This window comes from Nomia melanderi, chromosome 12 (assembly GCF_051020985.1).
Source record: "Nomia melanderi isolate GNS246 chromosome 12, iyNomMela1, whole genome shotgun sequence".
Taxonomy (NCBI): Eukaryota; Metazoa; Arthropoda; class Insecta; order Hymenoptera; family Halictidae; genus Nomia; species Nomia melanderi.
The window spans coordinates 3,656,370-3,679,023 of NC_135010.1; the positions used below are offsets into that span (position 1 = coordinate 3,656,370).

Genomic DNA, 22,654 nt, shown 5'->3' on the forward strand with positions numbered 1-22,654 from the left:
TCAGTTCTCTCATACACGCGCAGTAGGTTCACAAAGGTACAGAACTGTATGTAATGCACAAGAGTGAGTGACACCGTTGTTGTTGGATCGTAACAAAAATACGTTTAAATATAAAAGTTGAATATTTTCTCATATTGTTGGCTTCATGTAGCAGTGTAATAACGATGCTGCTTTTAAATTCATCTGAAGTGCCTTCTGATTTATTATAATTATTCTAATTTTTTAATTTATATACGTTTATAAATACAAAAAATGTTAAATATAAAAATTGAACATTTTCTTGTGCTGTTGGCTTCAGGTAGCAGTAAAATAACGATGCTGTTTTCAAATTGACCAGTGATGTCTTATGATTCATCGTAGTTACTCTAATTTTGATAATTGAAAATATTCATACATAGTTGACGTTTTAGAAAATACTTGGATTTGACGACGATTGATGGAAATAAATTATGCATGTATAGGTATTACACAATAACATAAATAAATTTACAACTGTAAACTAATAAAATTGTAAATATGAACATATTCTAACATTGATAATTCAATAACTCATTGAAAATACTCATATGTTCATATTTGTAGCCTTATTAGTTTATAATTGTAAACTTATTTATGTTATTTTTTAGTATTTGTGCATACTTTATTTTTATAAGTTGTCGTAATATCGAACTGTTTTTTAAAATGTAAATTAACACATGAAATATAAGAAACATATACAATTAACAGTTTTAAACGAATATGCATTAGGAATCACAGAAATTATTCATATTATTTAAGAAACTCATACGCGACTTTATTAATCCTTTACGGACAAAGATTTATTAAAAATCTATTAAAGATTTATTTAAAATCTTCAACAAAGGAAGCTATATATTGATTGTTACATATCGAATTTGTGAACCCCAGACAAAAAGTTAAGTACGTTGTAATCTCCTATTATTGAATAATTAAATGATTAAATAATTTATGATATATAGATGATTTGAATTAAATGACAATTAAATGAATTAAATTGTTCATATGCAATTCTGTATTCCAGTAACGAAAGTTTGACGTCATCAAAACGACGACAACAGTCCTCAAAGGATTAATTCTTAACTACTTAACATTAATATTAGTTTCAAAGACCAAAGAAAAATATTTAGTAATATACCTTGAAGGAATGAACGGACAAGTCTGATTAGAATAAATATCGTTGATTTGTTTTTCTGATAAGGAAGACACATTCAGATAAATCATAAATAAAACTTTTTCCACTTTTTTAACCCCTCGTCTTATGATTTCTTTCGCAACTGTGCTTAATGAAACTACTTCATCGTTAATAACTTATTAGCAAAAGAAAAGAATTTGATACTTATTCTATGCCTACGTTTGTTCTAAAGGTTAACGATTAACAATAGAGAAGTAATCAATTTATACTCAGAAAAAGTAAATACAATTTAGATTCATTATATTTAGTTTAACACTAAAACTATCGAGCAGTTAAATTGACTTTTTGAAATTCCTCTATAGAAACTCCAAGAGTGTATCTACTAAGACTTTAATTGATTTGCAATTCAGTTTTCGTATTACTAAATTAATTTCTTTAGTAAATTTTCAGGAAAAGATCGGTTATATTTTTAATAATAGCTAGAAAAAGATATCAGGAATGGGCTATTTTGATCCGTTTCGTGGTTTTTAGTGTTAAAATTCTCGTTACGTGCTTGACACGATATTATGGGACAAGGGGTTAAACAGTGCTTTTCTGGCATGTTGATCTCATAGACCAACAACGGTTGTAGCCCAAGCTTTTTTCATTTCGATAGTAAATCGTTAAGATTGATGAGTATAAAAAATTTTGGAAAATTATTGAACCTACTGCGCTAAAGCAGTTAACGCTACAGCAGTGGTTTCCAAACTTCAGATTATTACTGTTTTTAAAAAAGATCTAATCTTAGCGCTTCCCCCTTTATTTCATAGAATAACACAGACATAATTTTAATGATAAAAAACGTATTAACCTTTTAACTATGGAATTTAACTTGAAAAATCTCTCAACAAAACAAAGAAGAATTACATGTCTATTTGAAAAACTAAATAATTCATCGTCGAAAGAATTAGTATCATTTCAGGCTTTAAGATCACGTGTATACTCGTCATCTTAAAATTCGAAATAATACTAATTTTTGTTAAGAATGAATTAGCTCTTCTTGCAGATACACCTGTAATTCTTCTTCCGTTTGCTTTATTTCTTTGTTAAAATATATTATAGGTGCATTCGTCCTGCGTTTGACGAATATACATTTTTTAATTAGATTTTATTGTGTGCACAATGAGAGATTTTTGAAACTAAATTTTACAGGTTAATCTTTTGCACTCAATTATTTTCAATATTGTTGGGTGTAAACTTGTATTTATTTTAGGGAAATGAATGAAAGTAATTTACAGTGGTAGAATTGAATATTTTATATTTATTTTATTAATTATCATTATAATAATTGCCATTTTCTGCGTAACATACGAGTGTAAAGGGTTAATACAAAAAATGAAAAAACATGTAACCAACACAATAATATCTTTCCGAGTCTTTTTTGCACTGGTCTGTGGCTGGCAGTTTGGAAATCGCTGCGCTAAAGGAACCCGTTGATGAAGAGCGATGTCCGCTATTGTTCCGGCGGACAGTTACGTTAATCTGATATAAATTGCAGGTTTTATAGGGGCCGGTCTAGATTTTCCTAGTCAGCAGCGTCTAATGTGGTATATTTTGTTTGTCGTGTATGCACCGTACGCCATGTTGCCGCTACCGTTGAGGTGGTGCGTCCTAGCTGGTTACGGGACAGCTTTAACCCACATGGTTCTGGCGGGAGTAACTTTATTACGAGATCCCACACACGTAAGGATCCTTGGTCTACGTTCTGCTTCGCGATTGCTTCCTTCTCCTGATAAAGGACCGTGTCCGAACGTTTTTAGACATTTTTTTAAACTCTGAACGAAATGTAGAAATCTTTGCGTATTCGTAATAAATATAGGTTGCTTACAATTAGTTTCAAAATTGTATTGTTAAGCAAAGAATAGTTCTAAAGATAAAATATTAACACAAGTAACATATAGATAGTTATTGTTTCAAAATCTTTCAAGCATAATGAGTAGACTGTTTCATGTTTTTGTGGTGTACTTGATCCTACGAAATACAAAACGTATCATTTCATATTTCTATATGAATTATTATTTTAAAATAATAGCATTGAAAAAGTGTTAATAACAATATTGATTATTCCATATATATTGCCATAAAGAATAATTCTGAAAATGAACGAAAACCAAACAAAGTTCACACGAAACTCTGTCAACTAATTTATTATAAATCTATTCTTTTATATTATATAAATTTATTATAAATTTATTTTTCGAACGTTTATTTTCAATGAATACCTTTACACGTCGACTCTTCCATTTTTCTTAGAATTTCCACTTCAACTTACTTATACTGTGCACAAATCGCCGTCGATCCTCGTCAGATTGAAAAATGTCATCGACAGTCCGGACATCGTCCTTCATGAACACGAATCCTGTGTCGATCTTCCTTTTCTTTGCGCCCTTCGAAAACTCCGTACGCTCTCCCCTATTTGCAGTTTCTTCGTCCGTTTGTTTTTCTTTTAAATACACGCCGTTTTGCTATTGCAGCTGCACGATGTCGCGTGCATAGTTCGAATGCTAACGACCAACGTGCTTCTTTATCTTGCAATGAATCTAGCTGGCATGTACACTAAGTATTTGACAGACAGAGGACAGAGGCAGGCGTTCCTGGAGACGCATCGATCACTTGAGACCAGGCAGAGGACACAGAATGAGAACAATCGACAGGAGAAGTTGCTGCTCTCCGGTGAGACACGATCCGCGCGACTCTTTTTTCAACCCTTTAACCAGTTAACTGTAGTATTTAGTTTAAAAAATCTGTCATTGTGCATCCAATAAAATCAAATAATAAATTGTATAATCGTCAAACGCAGAGCAAATGCATCTATAATATATTCTAACGGTAAACTGAAGCAAAACAAGGAATTACACATTCATCTGAAAAAATGAATAATTTATCACTGAAAGAATTAGTACCATTTTGCGTTTCAAGATAACGTGTATACTCGTCAAACGCAGTTAACTGGTTGAGGGAGGACACCACCTAGAGATGTTCTAAATATATAGCTAAACTTTAGGAATTTTTTGTTAATAACTATTAATTATATTTATATATTTTCTAAACCAAAATGTTACAAAATGGCAAAGTTATTCGCTAACTTCGAAACCCCTTTTCGTGGAACATCCATTGTTGGCCAACTCGATTGTAAACTGAAATTATAAACAGTGAATTCATAAACAGAAATATAGTATCTAAAATGTAGCATACAGATTTTTCGATATCTCAATTATTTTATTTTCTATAAACATTTGAAGCTAATTTTTTCGTGTGAAAACAGGTTTTTGCATTTCAAATACTTGCCAGTTCCATAACAGTTAAAATTTCGAAAATCATGTTCATAAATCCACAAAAATGTTTGTCTTCGGATATTTCAGCCAACAACGGATGTATTATGTAAAACAAATCTAGCGAATAACTTCTTTATTTTCATTCTAACATTTTAGCTCAGAAAAAAATATAAATATGGAACAAAAGTTTACAGTTATACACCCAGAAAAAAATCAGAAGTTCTCACTTAATAGTTATTAACAAGAAAATTGCTAAAGTTTACCTATATTTCGGACTCTATATCAATAATAAAGATACACGGGATATCTCGTCCATAGCATCCTAAGTACAACATCATGGTGATGAGATATCTCGTCCATAGTGTCGTTTTTTCAACATTGTGGAACCGACATACCTCGTCCATAGCAGCAAAAGGGTTAATTAGAAAACCGAAGGCATTTGGTGTCCTATTGAAGTTCATTATTCCGCGGTTCCTGCGGCGCATCGTGTGTCGCTACCATAAATACACCCGTTGCGCGTAATTACGTATCGTGACGATTATATATTTACAGAGACGCCGAGCGCGATCTATAAAGACGCACGGGGGTCGCGTCGCAAGCGAGTAGCAAGCGGGGCTCGTCGGCGCGTGTAACTTGCTCAGCCGAGTGTCAAAAAGGGTCACTAGACACTTTCACTCGATTGCGCCAGATATACCGTTTACCGATAGCCCCGACAGAGCTTCGCTTTTATAATACTATCGATCTCTCTTGGCGATGATTCGTTTAGGGAGAACATGCAAAATACGATGGGACGAAAGCGGAGAGGCAGCGTCCTCGACGTCTTCCGCTGCGATTTGCTTTCCGACATCTTTCTTTTCGAACATAATCTATCGATTGAGTTAACGTTAGATCACGTTGGAATTCCTTTGCTTCCTTTTCTGAAGGATATACAGTGCAGTCATTATGCCTTGAAGAACGCCAGCCAAGCTAATCGTGCAGATTTCGTAGTTACAGCAATGCCGATGCCTCGATTTCGACTCATTCTTGTTATTAGTTGAGTAAACGAAGAGCACAAATGAAACAAAATATGAAACAAAGTGAGATATAAATAAGAAATTGATGAAAAATTTATTTTGCAAACTTATAGACGTCAAAGAACTATGTATTTTTTGTTTAAACCTCTTTTCCACAGGAAAGAAAAACTTGCATTTTTTTCAAGGGGTGGTTTTCACCCCTTCAAAGTGAAATTCGACACTAAAAAAATTGTCCCGTATACATGTTATAATATTAGGTCGTCCGATAAGTTCGTGCCGTTTGTTTTTGTACCATATATATAAAATAATATTTTATTAAATATAAAATTCTTATACCTTCACAATCTGTCACTTCCGAATACCTTTTAGAGCCTTTTTACTGAATAACCAAAAATTGCATTGTATTAGGCTTGACTTATTCTACTTGCGTACAAAGTTTCATAACTTTTTAAATTTCCGGGTTCGATAACTTCTCTTGTCAGCCAGTGATAGAACTGAGTGAAGCGTCTGCATTGTCGCAACTATGGAACCGATTTTTCTTATCGATCAGAACCAATCTTGCCGATCGGAACCGATGTCTTCTCCTTGCACTTCTGCACTTTTAGCTTGGAGGACGTTCCTCAAGACGTAAGGGGTGCACTATATTTGGTTGAATGTTGAATAAGACTAATGGGAAGGTTGGGTGCTGGAACTAGGCAGCTACATTTTTTGTCAATTTTGGGATTTTATTATATGTTTCAGAAAAAGTTAGCTCACAAAGATAGGAAGAATTCAGTCTTCAATTATTTTCTTTCGTGTTATAGTTGAAATGAAACTATTTATGTATAGTGTTCATTTTGATGAAGGCATAGTGTTATTTGTCATACGCTATGTACTTTCTCCTAGAGACAAAAAAATGAATTTTTTTGAATTCCAATTGAATATTACTCTTCCCTTATTGATCGCCGTACTTTAGAATAAATATAATTATATACCGAGCATGGAATTTTTTCCTGCTTGGTAATTATCAATGAGAAAGTAACTCTATTGATTGCAATTGTAAAAGAATTCTTGAAGCAAGGGGTTAATTCTTAGCGAACGAGGATTTTTCAAAGTATTCAAGATCTTTCTCATGATAAAAGGAATTATCTTAATTATACATCGAAATTTTAAATATTAAGAAAAAAGCAAACTTATATGTACTGATGTTGTCTTGATTAAATAATCAAATTACTTGCTTGCAATTTTCGATTCTAGATACGAAAGTTTGATCGTCCTTAAAGAGTTAGTAGTGACCCAATGCCCAATATGGGACGTAATGAACCGTGATATACCACCCTTAGCAAAAAGTGTTATAATTTGCATACGGTTTGCTTAGTTAAATATTTTTTGTTAGGTGCAATATTGCCTTATATAGGCTTTACAAAGGCTTATTATTGGATTTTCTCTTGTTATTTAGTGAAAACGCTTCTGGAAGGGGTGAAAACATACAAACACACACACACCCATGTACACACACACACACATATATACACGTTACATTATGTCAAAATGACCTAGCTTCGGTAAACGAGGGTTAAAGTTGGCGTTTTATCGGTTCTTCGGGATTTTCGTAAGCAATAAATTGGATGAAGAGTTGTAGTGTTACTTTTAACAAACAATAATCTTTTTATATTAAAACTATGTCATTTAATATTTGAGACTTTTTTAGGAACTAAATTTGTATTGTGAAAATTTGTTGTTAACCAAATTCGACCGAGAAAGTACTATTCTTAAGAATGTTATCTATTAGATGATTGAACAATATTTATTGTTATTTCATCCTCAGAAAAATTATTTTTTAAAGCTGTAAAAAATCTAATAATTATATATCAAATATATAAAATTAAACAATATATATATATATTTATATTTATAAATATATAAAATTATATAAAATATATAAAATATTAATTAAGTAAATATATATAAAACGTACAAAATATTAATTATATACATCTATAAAATAAGTAAATCTCGTATTTAATGTTCACTGTGTCAAATATCAGTGTGAATACTGAATTTGATAAATATTTGTTATAGTTCTGCCAGATTTCGTGGCAAAAGAAATGATTCGTGATATCGCTCGCGAAACAGCTAGAGGCGGAACCATCTCCTTCACACCGAATCAGTTTCACAGAATATACATTCATCGTTACGAAAACGTTAGCATACTCTTCGCTGATATCAAAGGATTCACTGGTACGTAATTAAACATCCGATTTTTTGTAACTAAAGATATGGTTATTTCCTCAATTTTGAACTACTCGTCGATTGCGAAACATCTTTCAATCGAAGTGTATGTAAGTACTCGATAAAGGGTTGCAATTATCTTTTGAATAAAAGAAAATACTTTAATTAGTTAGAATAGATAGACTCTAGTTTTTGTAGAATTAAATAGCGCACCCTTATTTTTTATTCTTTTATAGCTATTAGTTTTTAGTTATTATAATTATGCCAGGAGCATGAAATTTTAACGTTTTATCTGCCATTGTTCATTTGATAGAACGATTGTTTGGGCAGATTTATAGTTAAGAATCTTTCGATTTACTTTAGATAAAAACAGCAATTAGAATGGCCAAGGACAAATCATCTCGAGTAACATAATGTAATAGAAAACTAAATAGGAAGCTAAACAAAAAATGTGATATCAATTTAAATCATTTGTAGTGTATAAATAAATATATAAGAAAATTTAATATCAAATTACATTATTTTATATAAGTTATTTAAAGAAAAGTGATTAAAAAAATAGAGTTTAATACAGCACAAACATTACGAAGTCTATTAATAGGCTTCCGGTAGATAAAATGTTAAGCAGCGTAGAATACATCAATAAGTTATTTGCATTCATTAGAATTTCATGAAAAAAAAATATTTCTTAACATTAATATTAAAGAAATCAGAAAGAAATCCACTATTTTAAGTCTGATCAGAAAGCTTCAATAGTTCATATAAATTCTTAAATACTAAATCAAAATGTAATTCCCTTTTAGTGATCCATTTTTCAAATTCACTGTTTGGATCAATATTAAAAAGTTGATATGAAATAATAAAGTTTTCTCTTGAGAACTAGTACATTTACAAACACAAAACTGATACATAATAAAAATAATATTACATTTCTTTCTGGTCTCTTTAATATATTCCATGGTAAATTGGTTTCAACGATCATTGAATGCAGCATTGGCTAGCCACTGCAGCCCTCAAGAGCTCGTCAAGGTGTTGAACGATTTGTTCGCCCGTTTCGACAAACTCTCCGCGGAGAATCATTGCCTCCGTATAAAATTGCTCGGTGACTGTTATTATTGCGTTTCCGGGCTGCCAACTGCCAGAAGCGATCATGCTCATTGCTGCGTCGAAATGGGTCTGCACATGATTAAAGCGATAAGAGACGTCCGATATACGACAAAGGTAATCGAATTATTAGTAATGGTAATTCTACAGAAAAATATGTGTCCATGTTAAATGTATGATCGTAAAAAAAATTATAGAACATATTACAATAAATTATGATTATATATGACAAAGAAGCTAATCGAATTATTAATAATAATAATAAAAAATAACAATAATGATAATTTTATGTAAATATGTTAAACGTATGCTCATGAAAAACTGACATGATAAATTACAGTAAATTATGATGATACAGCACAAAAGCTTAAGAGAATGAATTACTAGAATTATTATCAGTAATAATAATTTCAGAGGAAAGTTTATACCTATGTTAAATACATGGTCGTAGAAAAAATTACATAATGAATTACAATAAATTATGATGAAGTTATAGTCAACTGTAATTAGTAATTTAAAAGTTCGGAGCATTCAGCTTTTCACGCGAATAAAAATGTTGCATGTTTTGAGAAATATTATTTCTTTTATTAATATTATTATTATTTGTAATATATATATTCTTTAAATATATAACTTAGGAATACTGGATTTATAGAACAAAAATTATTGTTTTGTAAGGATGAAGTTCAGTAGCCAGTTAACTGTGGAATTTACTTTTAAAAAATATATGGTTAGAGCAAATGCACTTAATATATATTAAAATAAAAACCTGAAGCAAAATGAAAAAGTTCATTTGAAAAACTAAATAATTGATTATTAAAATAAATAGTATTATTTTGGGGTTTAAGATGACTTGTAAGATAACGATGTACTCTTCGAACATAGTTAACTGGTTAAAAATTTAAAAACATCTCAAACTTGTGAACGTTGATATGTAGTAAGTACTGACTAACAGGAAATAATTTCAGAGAAACTAATGTGTGTGTAGGTTGATCTGAACATGAGAATAGGAATTCACAGTGGTTCCGTTCTGTGTGGAGTGTTAGGGCTTCGAAAATGGCAGTTCGATGTTTGGTCTTATGACGTGACTCTGGCGAATCATCTTGAAAGCGGAGGAATTCCCGGGTAATATTTCTTTATAAACATAGCTTGCCTTCATTCTGTATATTTTACTATGTTTACAATTGTATTTTTATTTTTTTTTACTTTTAACCTCGTTCCATATAATATCGTGGCAGACTCGTGAGAAAGCTTTCAAACAGAAATGAACAGAAATATGTGTCACTCAATTATTTTGTTCTCGAATGAAATATTATTTTCTTGTTATCAATTATTATGTTTTAAAATACAAAAATTAATTAATACCTCTTAAAATTATTAATAAATAAATCAATTATTACTTTTTAAAATTTAAATGTAGTTTAACTCCTTGTGGTCGTATTAATTTTACTTACAAATGAAGTTAACCATATGCTTTTAAATTTCGGACAAATTTAATAGAATAGTAGATCTTTATTTTACATAAAATATTTGAATAATAAATAGTTTAATTCCTTAACCTCTATTTATAATTTATAATGTTATATTTTAATTATTTTCATTTTATATGATCAGAATTGTGGACGTGTTCTGTCAGGGTAGTTCGATTTACGGCCGCAAAGGGATTAACACTAGATTTACTGACATTTATTGTGAAGTTTATTCTATGGTCCTTAGAAAAATTGATATTTGTTCATTTGGCTTTTAGAAATTAGAGAGTTAACATTAAAACTACCGAGCAGTTAAACTAACTTTTTGGAATTTCTCTATAGAAACTCCAAGAGTGCATCTGTTGAGACTTTAATTGATTTAATTGATTTAATTTCCTTCAGAATTTCTCAGAGGAACATTTATAATCTTTTTAAGAGTTACAAAAAGAAGACATCAGGAATGGGTCATCTTGGTCCATCTGGTAGTTTTTGTGTTAAAAGTAGACAATTATGATACATATTTACGTAACTGCATCAATCAAAATCGACTTAACGATTTATCGAAAAATGTTTATAAAATTCAAGGTGAATCAATTTGATTCATGAGTAAATCTAGTGTTAACATGTTGATTGTTAACCACAATTCTTACGTTACACTGTTACCTAGTTATTTACGCTATTGAACATTTTAATTCGGTGTCAGATCTCTTATGAATTATAATTGTTTTCAAGTCATTTAGAAGTTCCGGTCCCACTGTGTTAATAAATTGTTGTGTTCCAGGAGGGTGCACATCTCGGAAGACACTCTCAATTGTTTAAACGACGTTTACGAGGTGGAACCAGGAAACGGGACGGAAAGGGACAATTATTTGAAAGAAAGGAACGTGGTAACGTATTTGATCAAGCAGGTGGAGCCATTAAGGTCTAGAAGGAGGTATTCTTCGCGACCTAAGATATGGTCCGAAGAAGATGGCGGTAAGAGTAAAAAGAGTTTCAAATTAAACAATCCACTGGCTGCGAACAGCAGCGCGCCGAATTCTTCGACGGAAGACGACATTGGAGTCGATTGGACACCGGAAATCCCATTCGAAAATGTGCGTATACGTGATCCATTGTACAAAGATCCGGATTCGTGTCATTACCGCCATATTGTCTTTCGTTTACTTTAGAATTTAATGAATATTAACCCTTTGCACTTGAAAGGTGACTTTCATAAAGGCAGATACTGTGGTAGCAGTGGTGTTGCTACGACACCTTGTGCAAGCGAATTTACTATGTAATTTAAATAATTCGTGAGGTTAAATATTCGACATTCAATAAATAATTATTTAACTCCGTCTTTAAAGAAAATTTGGTATTTTCGTCGGTAAAATTATTAAATTTTCAAACGAAAATATTGTAGTTCCGTTGTCAACATTGTTAAATATAACTACGGCTTCTTCTAATAGTCTTATTACAGTAACATACAAACATGGAACTCAGTTCTTCCGAAAATGGAGGGCCATTGTCAGAAAAGTCACGGGAGTTTTTGATTTGTAGATATGTACTGCAACATGTATAGGGTTTCATTCAAAAACAGATTTTTATGTAAGAACAGATTGTTAGTCACCACTTGATTTGATGTAGGATCTAAAGTATTATATGCAATATCAAGCTTTGTTTAATGCATTAATGTGTGAAATATTGAAATATAATAGATTCACTGTCGAAAGCAAAGGGTTAAATTAACTTAGCCAATAAAATAGGAGATTTCCCAGTTTTCTCTTAGCACCGCATTGTCATTTAGTTTGTTTATTTTTGTCTTTTGCTATTTGGTAAGTTTTGAACTGGGGATATTTACAATTCAATAAATACCTGTCTTGATCTTGTAAAACAATTTTTAATCAAATCTGTTGAATGAGTTTAATCAAAGTTAATGAAAAAGGTTATAACTTTTTTTTAGCTTGCGTAAATGTTAAAACGACTAAAAAAATAGTTATATTATTCGTAATTTATAATTTATGATTACTCAGTGATTGGTTGCTTTAATTTACTTATTCCTTTTCATTATTAACAAAATGGTAGGGGAAATATGCCTACAATAATCGATATAGAAAGTTAAGATGAATGCGTGTTGCACTATTTGAAAGAGTGGAAGAAATGAAGGGCGTTATCTTTAATTTATTTGAACTTAAAACTATTTAAACTCATTATAGGAATTTCTTTAATATCTTTTTATAATTTCAATAATTCAACTGCTATTTTCATCGACATTCGTTTTAAAGCAGGTTCCCTTTTTGAAATGTGCAATACACTGTTTTAAGATACAGTTTTTGATTCAGTGACACAAGTTCGGAGCATTTTACATGTGCAAGGAAATGATTATTGTATCACTCGAATAGATTATATGAAAGTATAAAAATCATTATCAAAGTATGATGTTATTAAACTAAACTTTATTCAACTTTATGGAATAAAAAATAAGATTGTATGAAAATAATTCATTTGATAATTTAAACAAATTAGTTATAAACTTAGATACATAGTAGAAATGTGGAACATGATAACTAAACAAGTATATATACCTAAATACATTCAACGACAACCAATTTATAAATCACGTAGATTTTAAGAATACATACCATTTACCATTTCGTATGAATCTTCAGTCCAATTGTAAGTGACTATGTCATTGATACAATAAACATTTCTAATATAATAAGTGATATTAACTCCTTTAGACTATTTTCTATATCACAATTTACATATACACGGCTTTTGCTGCCTGGAAGAAATTAACAAGTTTCAATTACCCAACATCTTAAATCCAAACAATTCCAAACAACTTAGGAACTCCTTTCATACTATCAGTCTCATTGTGTATAAATTTAAATTCCAACCGTGAAATAAAATATTTGCCATTGAATTAACTTAACCCCTTGCCCAAGATTTACTTCCCAACTATGATCGATGCAACCACTAATAATTTATTGAGAAAAGAGTTAATAATTTATTGAGAAAAGAGACAAATTCTAAGCACAATCTACGTCTATGTTTACTGCAAAGTATAATTATTGATAACAGAAGAATAATATTTAATTCGAATTCAAAAGAATTCAGTAATATTTATCTTTGCTAAATTCCCCTTCAAATCTGCACCACGAGTCTGACACGTGTTATAAGGCAAGGGGTTGCGTTTTGGTTCGAAGGGGTTACAGAAAGCTTTCAAAGGTTTATATTACGTAAACATTGTTCACGCAGTTGAATACCGCTACATCAGTGAGCAATTTGGAATCGGAATACCTCGAGGAAGAAAATGGATCTGGAAAAGGTAAAGGCATGAGCCCGGCTGACAAGTTGAAGGCGGCTGGTCTCGAAACCGCGAGCAACAAGCGTATGAGATCAGCGAATATAAACGCCTGGACTTTGCGTTACAATGATGAAAGCCTAGAATCAAAGGTACAGAGTCGGAATAGAAAAATTAAATTTCTATCCGTCGATGTGACAACACAGACATTTTTCTGTTTTCTCGTAGTTCGGCCAGTTGCGCGAGGATATGTTTAAATCAAACATGATCTGTTGCTTCGTTGTGTGGATATTCATCGCGATCTGCCAGGCCGTTATTTTACCTGAGTAAGCGAGTTTACTAATTTAAATAATTCATGAAATCAAATATTCGAAATTAAATGAATAATTATTTAACTCTGTCTTTAAACAAAATTTTCTATTTTCGTCGTCAGAATTGTTAAACTTTCAAACAAGAATAGCGTATTTTCATTGTGAAAATTGTTGAATATTTAAACAAGAATTTTATATTTTCGTTGTTAAAACTGTTAAATTTTCAAGCAAAAATTTCGTATTCCCATTGTTCAAATTGTTAAAATAAACAAAAATTTGTCATTTCTATCGAAAACTTCCAATACTAATGTAAATTCATTTTCTGTATGTAAACACAATAATCAAATTCGCGTCGAATCTCAAAAAAATATCAAAATGAATCTTTTAACACTTCAATAATTTTATCCATTTGTTAAAATCTCCTTTGAAGTTTTCACGATCAACGCTCATCGAATTTTCTCTTTCCAGCTGTACAGTCCTCCTATTATCTTTACTGTTAACAACGTTGATCCTAGTCGCGTCGTCCATCTTAGTGATGGCGGAGGAGTTCAAGAGCCTTCCGACGTATTTGCAGCACGCCTCGTCGATGTTGGTCCACAACAAACGACACCGGACCCTCTTTATCTGCGTCGTGATCAGCCTGATGGCCCTGACATCGATCGTCGGCGTTCTCGCGTGTCCTACGTCGATCCGACGATATCCGGAGGCTCTTGTCCTCGAGCAACAGCAATTGATCCCACCGACCTTGAAGCCGGAACGTTTAGTGGCACCCACCGTCGGTCTTGATCAGTTTATATTGACGTTTTTAGAGGCAGCCCTTCGGGACGAGCCTTCCGAAGAACAGGGACACGTCTCTGTGGAGAATCGAACGAACCTTCATAGCTCTAACGACATTGAGACGGAATTGACGGGGATCGATGGCAGGACTGGACTGCCGAAGGGTCGGAGGGGGAAAGAATTCTTCAGGTTTTATTAAATGATCTTACAGAAATATTATTCTTTGCGTTTTTCGTATTAAACAAGTGTCTTTTGTCTTGATTCGTATAAGATAATTTCAATGCTTCTTTTTTAGTGCATTTTGTCTTTTATCATATAAAATAACTTCAAAGTTATCTTTCTTAGCGCCATTCGTCTTTTGTCATACAAAGTAACTTCAATGTTACTTTTTTAATGACTTTTGTCTTTTTCTGTATAATGTAACTCCAAATTAAGTGCGTACGGTCCAAAAATGGTTTTTATTTCCCATTTTTATGGTTAAATGATAGGGTTGTCTTTAAATCCGGCATAAATGATCTAGTTAACAGATGGATGAAGATTGTAAGAAACAATATATCATTAATTAATTTTCCTTCTAAGATTAAACATATAAAATTGAATTTTCGTTGAAAAAACGACGAAACCTTTTTGCCAATCTAATATTTTACATTTAGGTTTGGTAGCGAAGAAGTCGCTTCGAGGAAGATATTGTCAGCGCCGGATGCCCAGGCGGAAGCGTTGTACTCCTCGGATTACGACGATGACGTTTTAGAAACAACCTGTGTACGACCAGAATACATTGTTTTCACTTGGATTTTATGTTTGATCGCGCTCGCCTCAGCTTTGAAATTGTATTATTTGGTGAAAACGGCACTGGCCACCATTATCGTATCGGTCTACGCAGTACTAATTCTAGTGGTCTGCAAGGACTTCTTTTCGATCCCCGATGAGGAGAAGAATCTGTGAGTACTTAATATTAGGTTTATGGACGTTTATTGTACGATTCTTTCTATTCATACTAGAATAATTCATTTTCGTTCATTCAGATCTTGGAAATTTGGAATTTCAAGATACATTATTAGTATACATATTTGCGTAATTGCATTTATCAACGACGTAAATGTTTATCAAATAATCTTGGAAAAATTCAACATGAGTCAAATTGACGCGTTCTATACTCCTAGTGTTAATGAAACTATATGTTAGAATGCATATATTATTATATAATAATTTATTATATATAGATCCGCAGGATAGGACAGACTTCCGGTTTACTATCTGTTTATATTTATTTAACTTGCTTATGTACACTTATCTATACTTTTATCATTTTTGCACCTCCTCTGATCACTCCCTCCTCTTTTGCTTCTTTTCTTTCTTTGATTTTGTTCTTCATAGAATAATAATAATACCAGAAGTAGCAATAAAGTATTTAACACTAGATTTAAATGACTCATCAATTTGATATTAATTTTCATAGCCATTATTTGGTAAAGGTTTATAATAATGAAAAAAGAATAATGAACATTTATTTTTGGGGGGAATAATACAATAAAGAATACACGAAATGTTCGTAAATATAGTGTTAATATTCGAGCAATGTAATCTTGCTATAAAAGTTTTCAATATAAATTCAAAACAATTGATTATTAAATGAAATGTTACAATTATTAGAACGTTAAAAATTAATAATTAAAGAATAACTAAGTTTCAGTATAACTAAAATTTCAGAATATCAAGAAAAGATTACCTTTTATTTAATTCTTATCTATTAGTAATCTTCGAATTCGATTAAATCAGCCAAGTTTTTCATTGTTTAATATTGGAACTACCGCTACTACTTATCTCCCAATTATTGATATCTCAAACGTGTTAGATATCCTAATCATCCTAATCTAAATATCATAATCAAAATGTGAAAAAATAGAAGAAAATCTATTGTCACAATGTTTACAATTATCTCACAATAATCGTATTAACACGTTGTATGTCGTACGATTTCATGTAGTAAAATGCACAAAATGTAAATATAGTATCAAATTATTCCATTGAATCGTTTTATTATGGCACGTTTATCCTACCAGATATCACTGCCTTAGCATTATTTATAATATAAAAATGCTTGCAAATTATCATCATTTAATTGATTAAATTATAGTAATTTGATTCGGTTGGAGGTCACCGGTGACTTCCATGGCATTCAACGTGTTAAACGCTCAATAGTTCTAGTGTTAAAAGGCACACAGGTCATTTAGAATTTTGTTAACGAGCAAATTCCGTATACATGGAATTTTCAGAACGTCCATACCACTGTCGGCGCAAATGTTGACGTTCATGTGCGTGTTTCTTGTGATGGTCACGTATCACGGTAGATTAGTGGAAGTGACGTCCCGACTGGATTTCCTCTGGAAGCAACAGGCTGAAAGAGAGCTTAGCGACATGATCGAATCACGGCATAATAATATGCAACTGCTGAAGAACATTTTGCCGGATCACGTGGCTCATCATTTCCTGACGCAAGAACGGGCACCCGAGGTACATTATATTAAGACACGCGTCAATACTTATAACTGATCCCTTTTATTATTATATATTTTTCGCCTATTTTAATATGTTAACCCCTCGCACTCGATTTATTTTCAATGTTGTTGGTTGTAAATTTGTATTTATTTTTAGGGAAGTGAGTGAAAGTTATTTACAACGGTACAATTCAACGTTTTATATTCATTTTATTTATTCTTCTTCTTCTTCTTATTATTATTAATATAAGATTTAATTGTTATAATCTTTGAAAGTGTAGTACTTTTTAAAACAATTTCCAACGTGACGTACGTGTTTTTCATTTCTTATGAATTAAAATTCCTTTTTCTATTCGTGGTTGAATATATTTTTATTCGAAGTACACTTATGTTTATAAGGAATTAGAATAATTTCTAGATTCTAATAATTAACTGTAGGATGTTGCATTACATGTCCTTGTATGAATTATACGATTTTCAAACCTTTCGTTAGTATTGTAATGGAATAATTTGTTTAAGAATTTTAAATATATATATCATAATCATTGACAGTTTATTTTCTCGAATAATCCACAGGAACTTTACTCTCAATCTCGAGACAAAGTTGGAGTGATGTTCGCCAGTGTACCAAATTTCACAGAATTCTACTCGGAAGACGTGAACAAAGGGATGGAGTGTATACGATTGTTAAACGAAATTATAGGTAAAGAAATTATTGTAGTACATCTTTTGCATTTCGAATAATAATACCAATAAAAGGAATAATATATATTATGATAAAAAATAAAAACAATGATAAATACAGAAGTAATCATAATAACAAGATAAAAAGAAAATAAAATACAAATAATAATAAAAGATATAAACTTTACAATAAGTTGAACAATGATTACAACGCAATTATATTAATAAGTATTGTAACTTAACAATTATATTATTTATTTTTATATAAATTCGCTTGTCAATTTCCAGCCGATTTTGATGAACTGCTTGACGAGAATCGGTTCCATTGTATCGAGAAGATCAAGACGGTCGGAGCGACTTATATGGCGGCTTCCGGTCTAAATCCTTGCGAAAACGTAATCTCACGAGTTGTTTCTTCTCATGCTACGCCACATAAAATTAAAAATAATAATTTCTCTTTGATCAGGACAAAACTAAAGACGACATGGAGCATCTGTGCCGATTAGTGGACTACGCGGTGGCCATGCGACTTCGCCTCGAAGACGTGAACATACACTCCTTCAATAATTTCGATTTAAGGGTGGGAATCAGCTGTGGGCCGCTCGTGGGTGGTGTGATCGGCGCAAGGAAGCCTGTGTTCGACATTTGGGGCAACACGGTCAACCTGGCTTCGCGTATGGATTCCACGGGTGTCATGGGGAAGATTCAAGTTCCGGAGGAAATTGCCAGGGTAAGCGTGAGGAATTTTAGGAATTGCATTTTATAATAAATAGCAATATCTTCTTGGCGGTTTTTACACGTGATTAACGAAACAATATTATCGAAACAAATAACATCTGCTTTCAAACTATTAGGTCGTCCATAAATTCGTGCCGCGATATGATTATACTTTTTGCGTTACGTTTTGTAATCACAGAGCGATACGAGGCTGACTAAATCTCTATGTTTCAGTTTAGTTAGTACAAGGTACTCGAAAGCGACAGATCGTGAAGGTATAAGAATTTTATGTTTAATAAAATATTATTTTATATGTATGGTAAAATAATAAATGGCACGAACTTATGGGGCGACCTAATATTATAACGTGTATCAAGGACAATTCTTTTTTACTCCTCGAAAAAAATTCTAATTCTAATTCTTTTGGATTATCTTGAAAACGGTAAAAATAGCGAAAAGAAGTTTAAACGAAAAATACATTGTTCTTTCACGTCTATAAAATTACGAAATAAAATGGTTTAAATTCAAAATTCAAATTCAAAATTGCATCTCGAATGCAAAGAGTTACTACTGAAAATAATTATTTTCTGTTCACGTTTAATAATAAAAGCTTGGAATATTTATTTGGACAGTTCTTAGAATCAAGAGGATATCAGACGCAGAAGAGAGGATTCATCGAAGTGAAAGGTAAAGGAACAATGGAGACTTACTTTGTCTTGGGCAAGGGAAGCTTGCAGGAGCAAGCCTCGACGAAACACACGACAAGATGTCGAAGTCTCGCGGCCGTCGTGTATGGTGTCGTACAAGCACGCCGCAAGCAAATGCGAGCGCTTCGAAGGACATAAGTCTAGTAATCGGTTTCTTTTTTCGATTTGCTAGTGCCTAGATGCTCAAACGGTCCATTTTCTCTGAAAAAGAAGGAAGAAGCATGAAATAATTCTTTTGTTTTACATTGCTCTGTTTTGTTTATAAGTAAGTATATACCAATAATTATATTAAAACGTTAAATGATATTGATTTTGTGAGTTTTAGAAATTTGGAGGATGTCAAAGAATACGTAGGTACTGGTAATACGGTTAATCAGTAGTGCCATTGTACTGAGTCATAACATTTGTTTTATTACATATTTATTTATTAAAATGACAGATTCCGTCTTGCAAAAATGATGTAAGGATTACTTAGGTTACTTTTATTATTTGCATTTGTAGTTACACGTAAAGACTGATAATTTTGTTTAATTATTAACCCTTTGGACTTGCAGAGTTTGCTATCAAAAATACCGAACACACTTTTTGATGAAATATAGTCAATATTTCTTAAAACTAATTTAACGAGAAATTCACATATTAATGCATCATACGAAACTTAACATTAAATATTATACTTCATAATTTTGCTGTACTAAATCGAGTCGCGACTGAGAAGCACAAATAGAGTGCAAAAGGTTAATGAATCTTTCTTTTAATAACGTCAGTTATACAAATCTCTCAAATTCTTAACGTTTTCTAATATCCGAGAAAATTGATATCCATGAGAAGCATAAAATTATTAATTATACTCTTCAAAACACTTTGCATCTTTACAATCTTTCAATTATTTATTATTTGTTGTCGATGAAATTTTTACTCGATGGATTCTTTCCTTCTTCTGGAAATTAAGAGCTTTGGACCGTTTGATGTACCTTACCCTCTAATTAAACTAAAACCTTAATAAATGACACGGAATTGCGAATAACATATTAACCGATAATAATTTCATTTATCGAATGTCTGGTTAATACGTTAATTGTTTGAACATAGTGTCAATCATTGAACATGAAACATTGCATTTGTAATTACATTAAAGTTACTTGCATTGTTTTACTTTTTCTTTTATTTTAGAATTGTAACCCTTTCGGAGAATACTTTTTAAACTATTTTGCAAATTTTCGATATTAGTTAATGTTACTGAAGGCAAAAATAATTGTTTTAATTTAATTAATAATGTTTACGTAAATTATTCGTCACATTCATCTGAAATTTTAAATAATAATACGATATATTGTCCTGATCGTTTCCCAAAGGGTTGCAATAAAAATGATTATTTCGCAACTAAAAGAATGAGAAGAGTATATATTTGTATAGCAATTTAAGAGTTTTATAGAGTATGTCAAACATTCGTCTTAATCGATGCATCCAAATTATTAGTCAAATTACTTCCTCCAATTTCGCGGTACCGAATAAATAAATATAAATGTAAAGCTCGATGATTGTAAAGTTCACCGAAATTGTATTTATATCTAGTCAAGCAATAACACCACAATTGACCAAGTAACACATCAATTGACAAAAGAAAAAACAATAAAAAAATATTCACACGAAAAAAGACAGTCTCCATTTGTAAAGAAACAATGATTCTGGAACCGAACGAATAAATTTCTTTTTAATACAATCGGATCACGGACGTGTTCTGCTGCTTTAATCATCAGAGTTTGTGAGTTACCTTAATCCTAAATAAATCAGCCTAAAGTCGTCAAGTTGAGAAGTAAGTTTTTCATGCTTTCATTCGGAAAACGAAATCTACATATTAACCCTTTAGATTCCGAAATTATTTTAACATATCATTTTCATTAAAATTGTATTACGATGCAAATGTAATAAAAAAGTTATTCGAAAAAATTACAGTTCAATAGGTTAAAATTAACACATTTATTTGTAATATTATATCGTCGCGGTTCTGTTCATTTTATTTTCTTCTGCAGACCTTTTGATCTTTTTCAGTATCTATTATCCTCATCATTCTAATTTCAATGTTCAAGTTCAACTACATGACGTTTACACCCTCGAAACAGCATAGTAATTGTATATTTTTGATTTCTGAAGCTTGAAGCGTTATAAAATTTATATAATACCTCGCAATAAGCTCACTCAATGAGTTATTATATCTTGAGCATTGCGGTAAGAGAGATGACAGGATTTTGAGTCGATTCTGCAACATTCTAAATCCCAAACAGAGATTTTTACTGTTCCTAGTTTGAGAAAAGTAATTTCCTTCAAATATTCTAAAGGAAAGAAACAAGACATTTTCGATATCTTATAACATCTCGGAAATACAGTTTAAACTTTCCAAAAATCGACATTATCTAATTTTTAAGAATTAATATTAAGGTAAATCCGAGGTATTTAGTTCGCACAGTTTCATAAATTTCTAAGTATATTGAAATTAAACTTATAATTTAATTATGATTTTGCCATAGTTGTCGATACGAAATACATAACAAATGGGTTCATGTCTTTTATTGAAATTACTGACTTAAGTAAAAGTCATCTGACGGCTTAAGTTATTTGGAACTATTAACACTGACCGATATCGCCCTGTGATTAAACTATCTCGGACTTACTACGATATTTATGAGTAGACTGCGGATTTCAATGCATGTACGAGAAATTTACAATTGAAAAATTATCCAGAGTGATTATGATGCGAAAAAGTATATAAAATATCAAAAGTATACTGATTTTCAGAATATTTGATAGAAAAATCTATTTTTTATCTTAATACTGATTTTCTGATTTTTCTATTTCGAGATTTGAAATAGCATAAAGCTCCGTAGTCTACAGTTGGGAGCTAACTTGATGTCTTTCTAACTTGCTGTTTCATAGTTTCAATTGGTTACGCGTAACCGTCTCGAAGAACAGTAAATTACCGATCGAAGATATCAGATTTTAAGAAAAGAATCAATAAAAAAGTAGCTGAGAAAATATAGAAACTGATCGATCAGCCGAATCCCTCAGCCATCAAGTGATCTTCTAATAGTAAACACCTACTTATTAGGAATGTGCGCAGTGCCACCAGGGATAAATAAATCGAACCTTCGTACAGCGTTTATTTTTTTGGGAAAAGTCAATTTAATAATAAGTTTGCAAGGGCAGCAGCGTTTCGTGTCGGTAATCATAATGTACAGCTCCACGACAATCTCTCCGTGTGACTGTGTATTACACCGTTCCGGTAAAACACAATATATTTCAATGAACCGTAATAATAATCCATGATAATTAATTAATAGTCGATAATGATAATAATAAGGCTAGCTACAGCGCGAGTCCCCCCGCACGGGGGGACCGCCCGATTTTTCCGACGC

The 22,654-nt window shown here is 31.7% G+C and overlaps 1 protein-coding gene across 17 annotated transcripts in view; it reads left to right on the forward strand.

Moving 5' to 3' along the window:
• The window catches only part of Adcy8 (adenylyl cyclase 78C), a 31,859-nt gene extending 10,865 nt beyond the window's left edge, over positions 1–20,994 (forward strand). For all 17 annotated transcript variants that reach the window (XM_076372646.1, XM_076372647.1, XM_076372648.1 and 14 more), the window contains 15 exons: positions 2,688–2,872; positions 3,664–3,862; positions 7,539–7,697; positions 8,680–8,909; positions 9,781–9,917; positions 11,043–11,355; positions 13,502–13,699; positions 13,776–13,873; positions 14,327–14,824; positions 15,289–15,576; positions 16,912–17,149; positions 17,710–17,836; positions 18,106–18,212; positions 18,284–18,547; positions 19,167–20,994. In XM_076372646.1, the coding sequence (XP_076228761.1) occupies positions 2,688–2,872; positions 3,664–3,862; positions 7,539–7,697; positions 8,680–8,909; positions 9,781–9,917; positions 11,043–11,355; positions 13,502–13,699; positions 13,776–13,873; positions 14,327–14,824; positions 15,289–15,576; positions 16,912–17,149; positions 17,710–17,836; positions 18,106–18,212; positions 18,284–18,547; positions 19,167–19,379 (3,254 nt within the window). In that variant the 3' untranslated portion in view covers positions 19,380–20,994. The remainder of the gene's footprint in view (positions 1–2,687; positions 2,873–3,663; positions 3,863–7,538; positions 7,698–8,679; positions 8,910–9,780; positions 9,918–11,042; positions 11,356–13,501; positions 13,700–13,775; positions 13,874–14,326; positions 14,825–15,288; positions 15,577–16,911; positions 17,150–17,709; positions 17,837–18,105; positions 18,213–18,283; positions 18,548–19,166) is intronic.
• Positions 20,995–22,654: the final 1,660 nt, after the last annotated feature.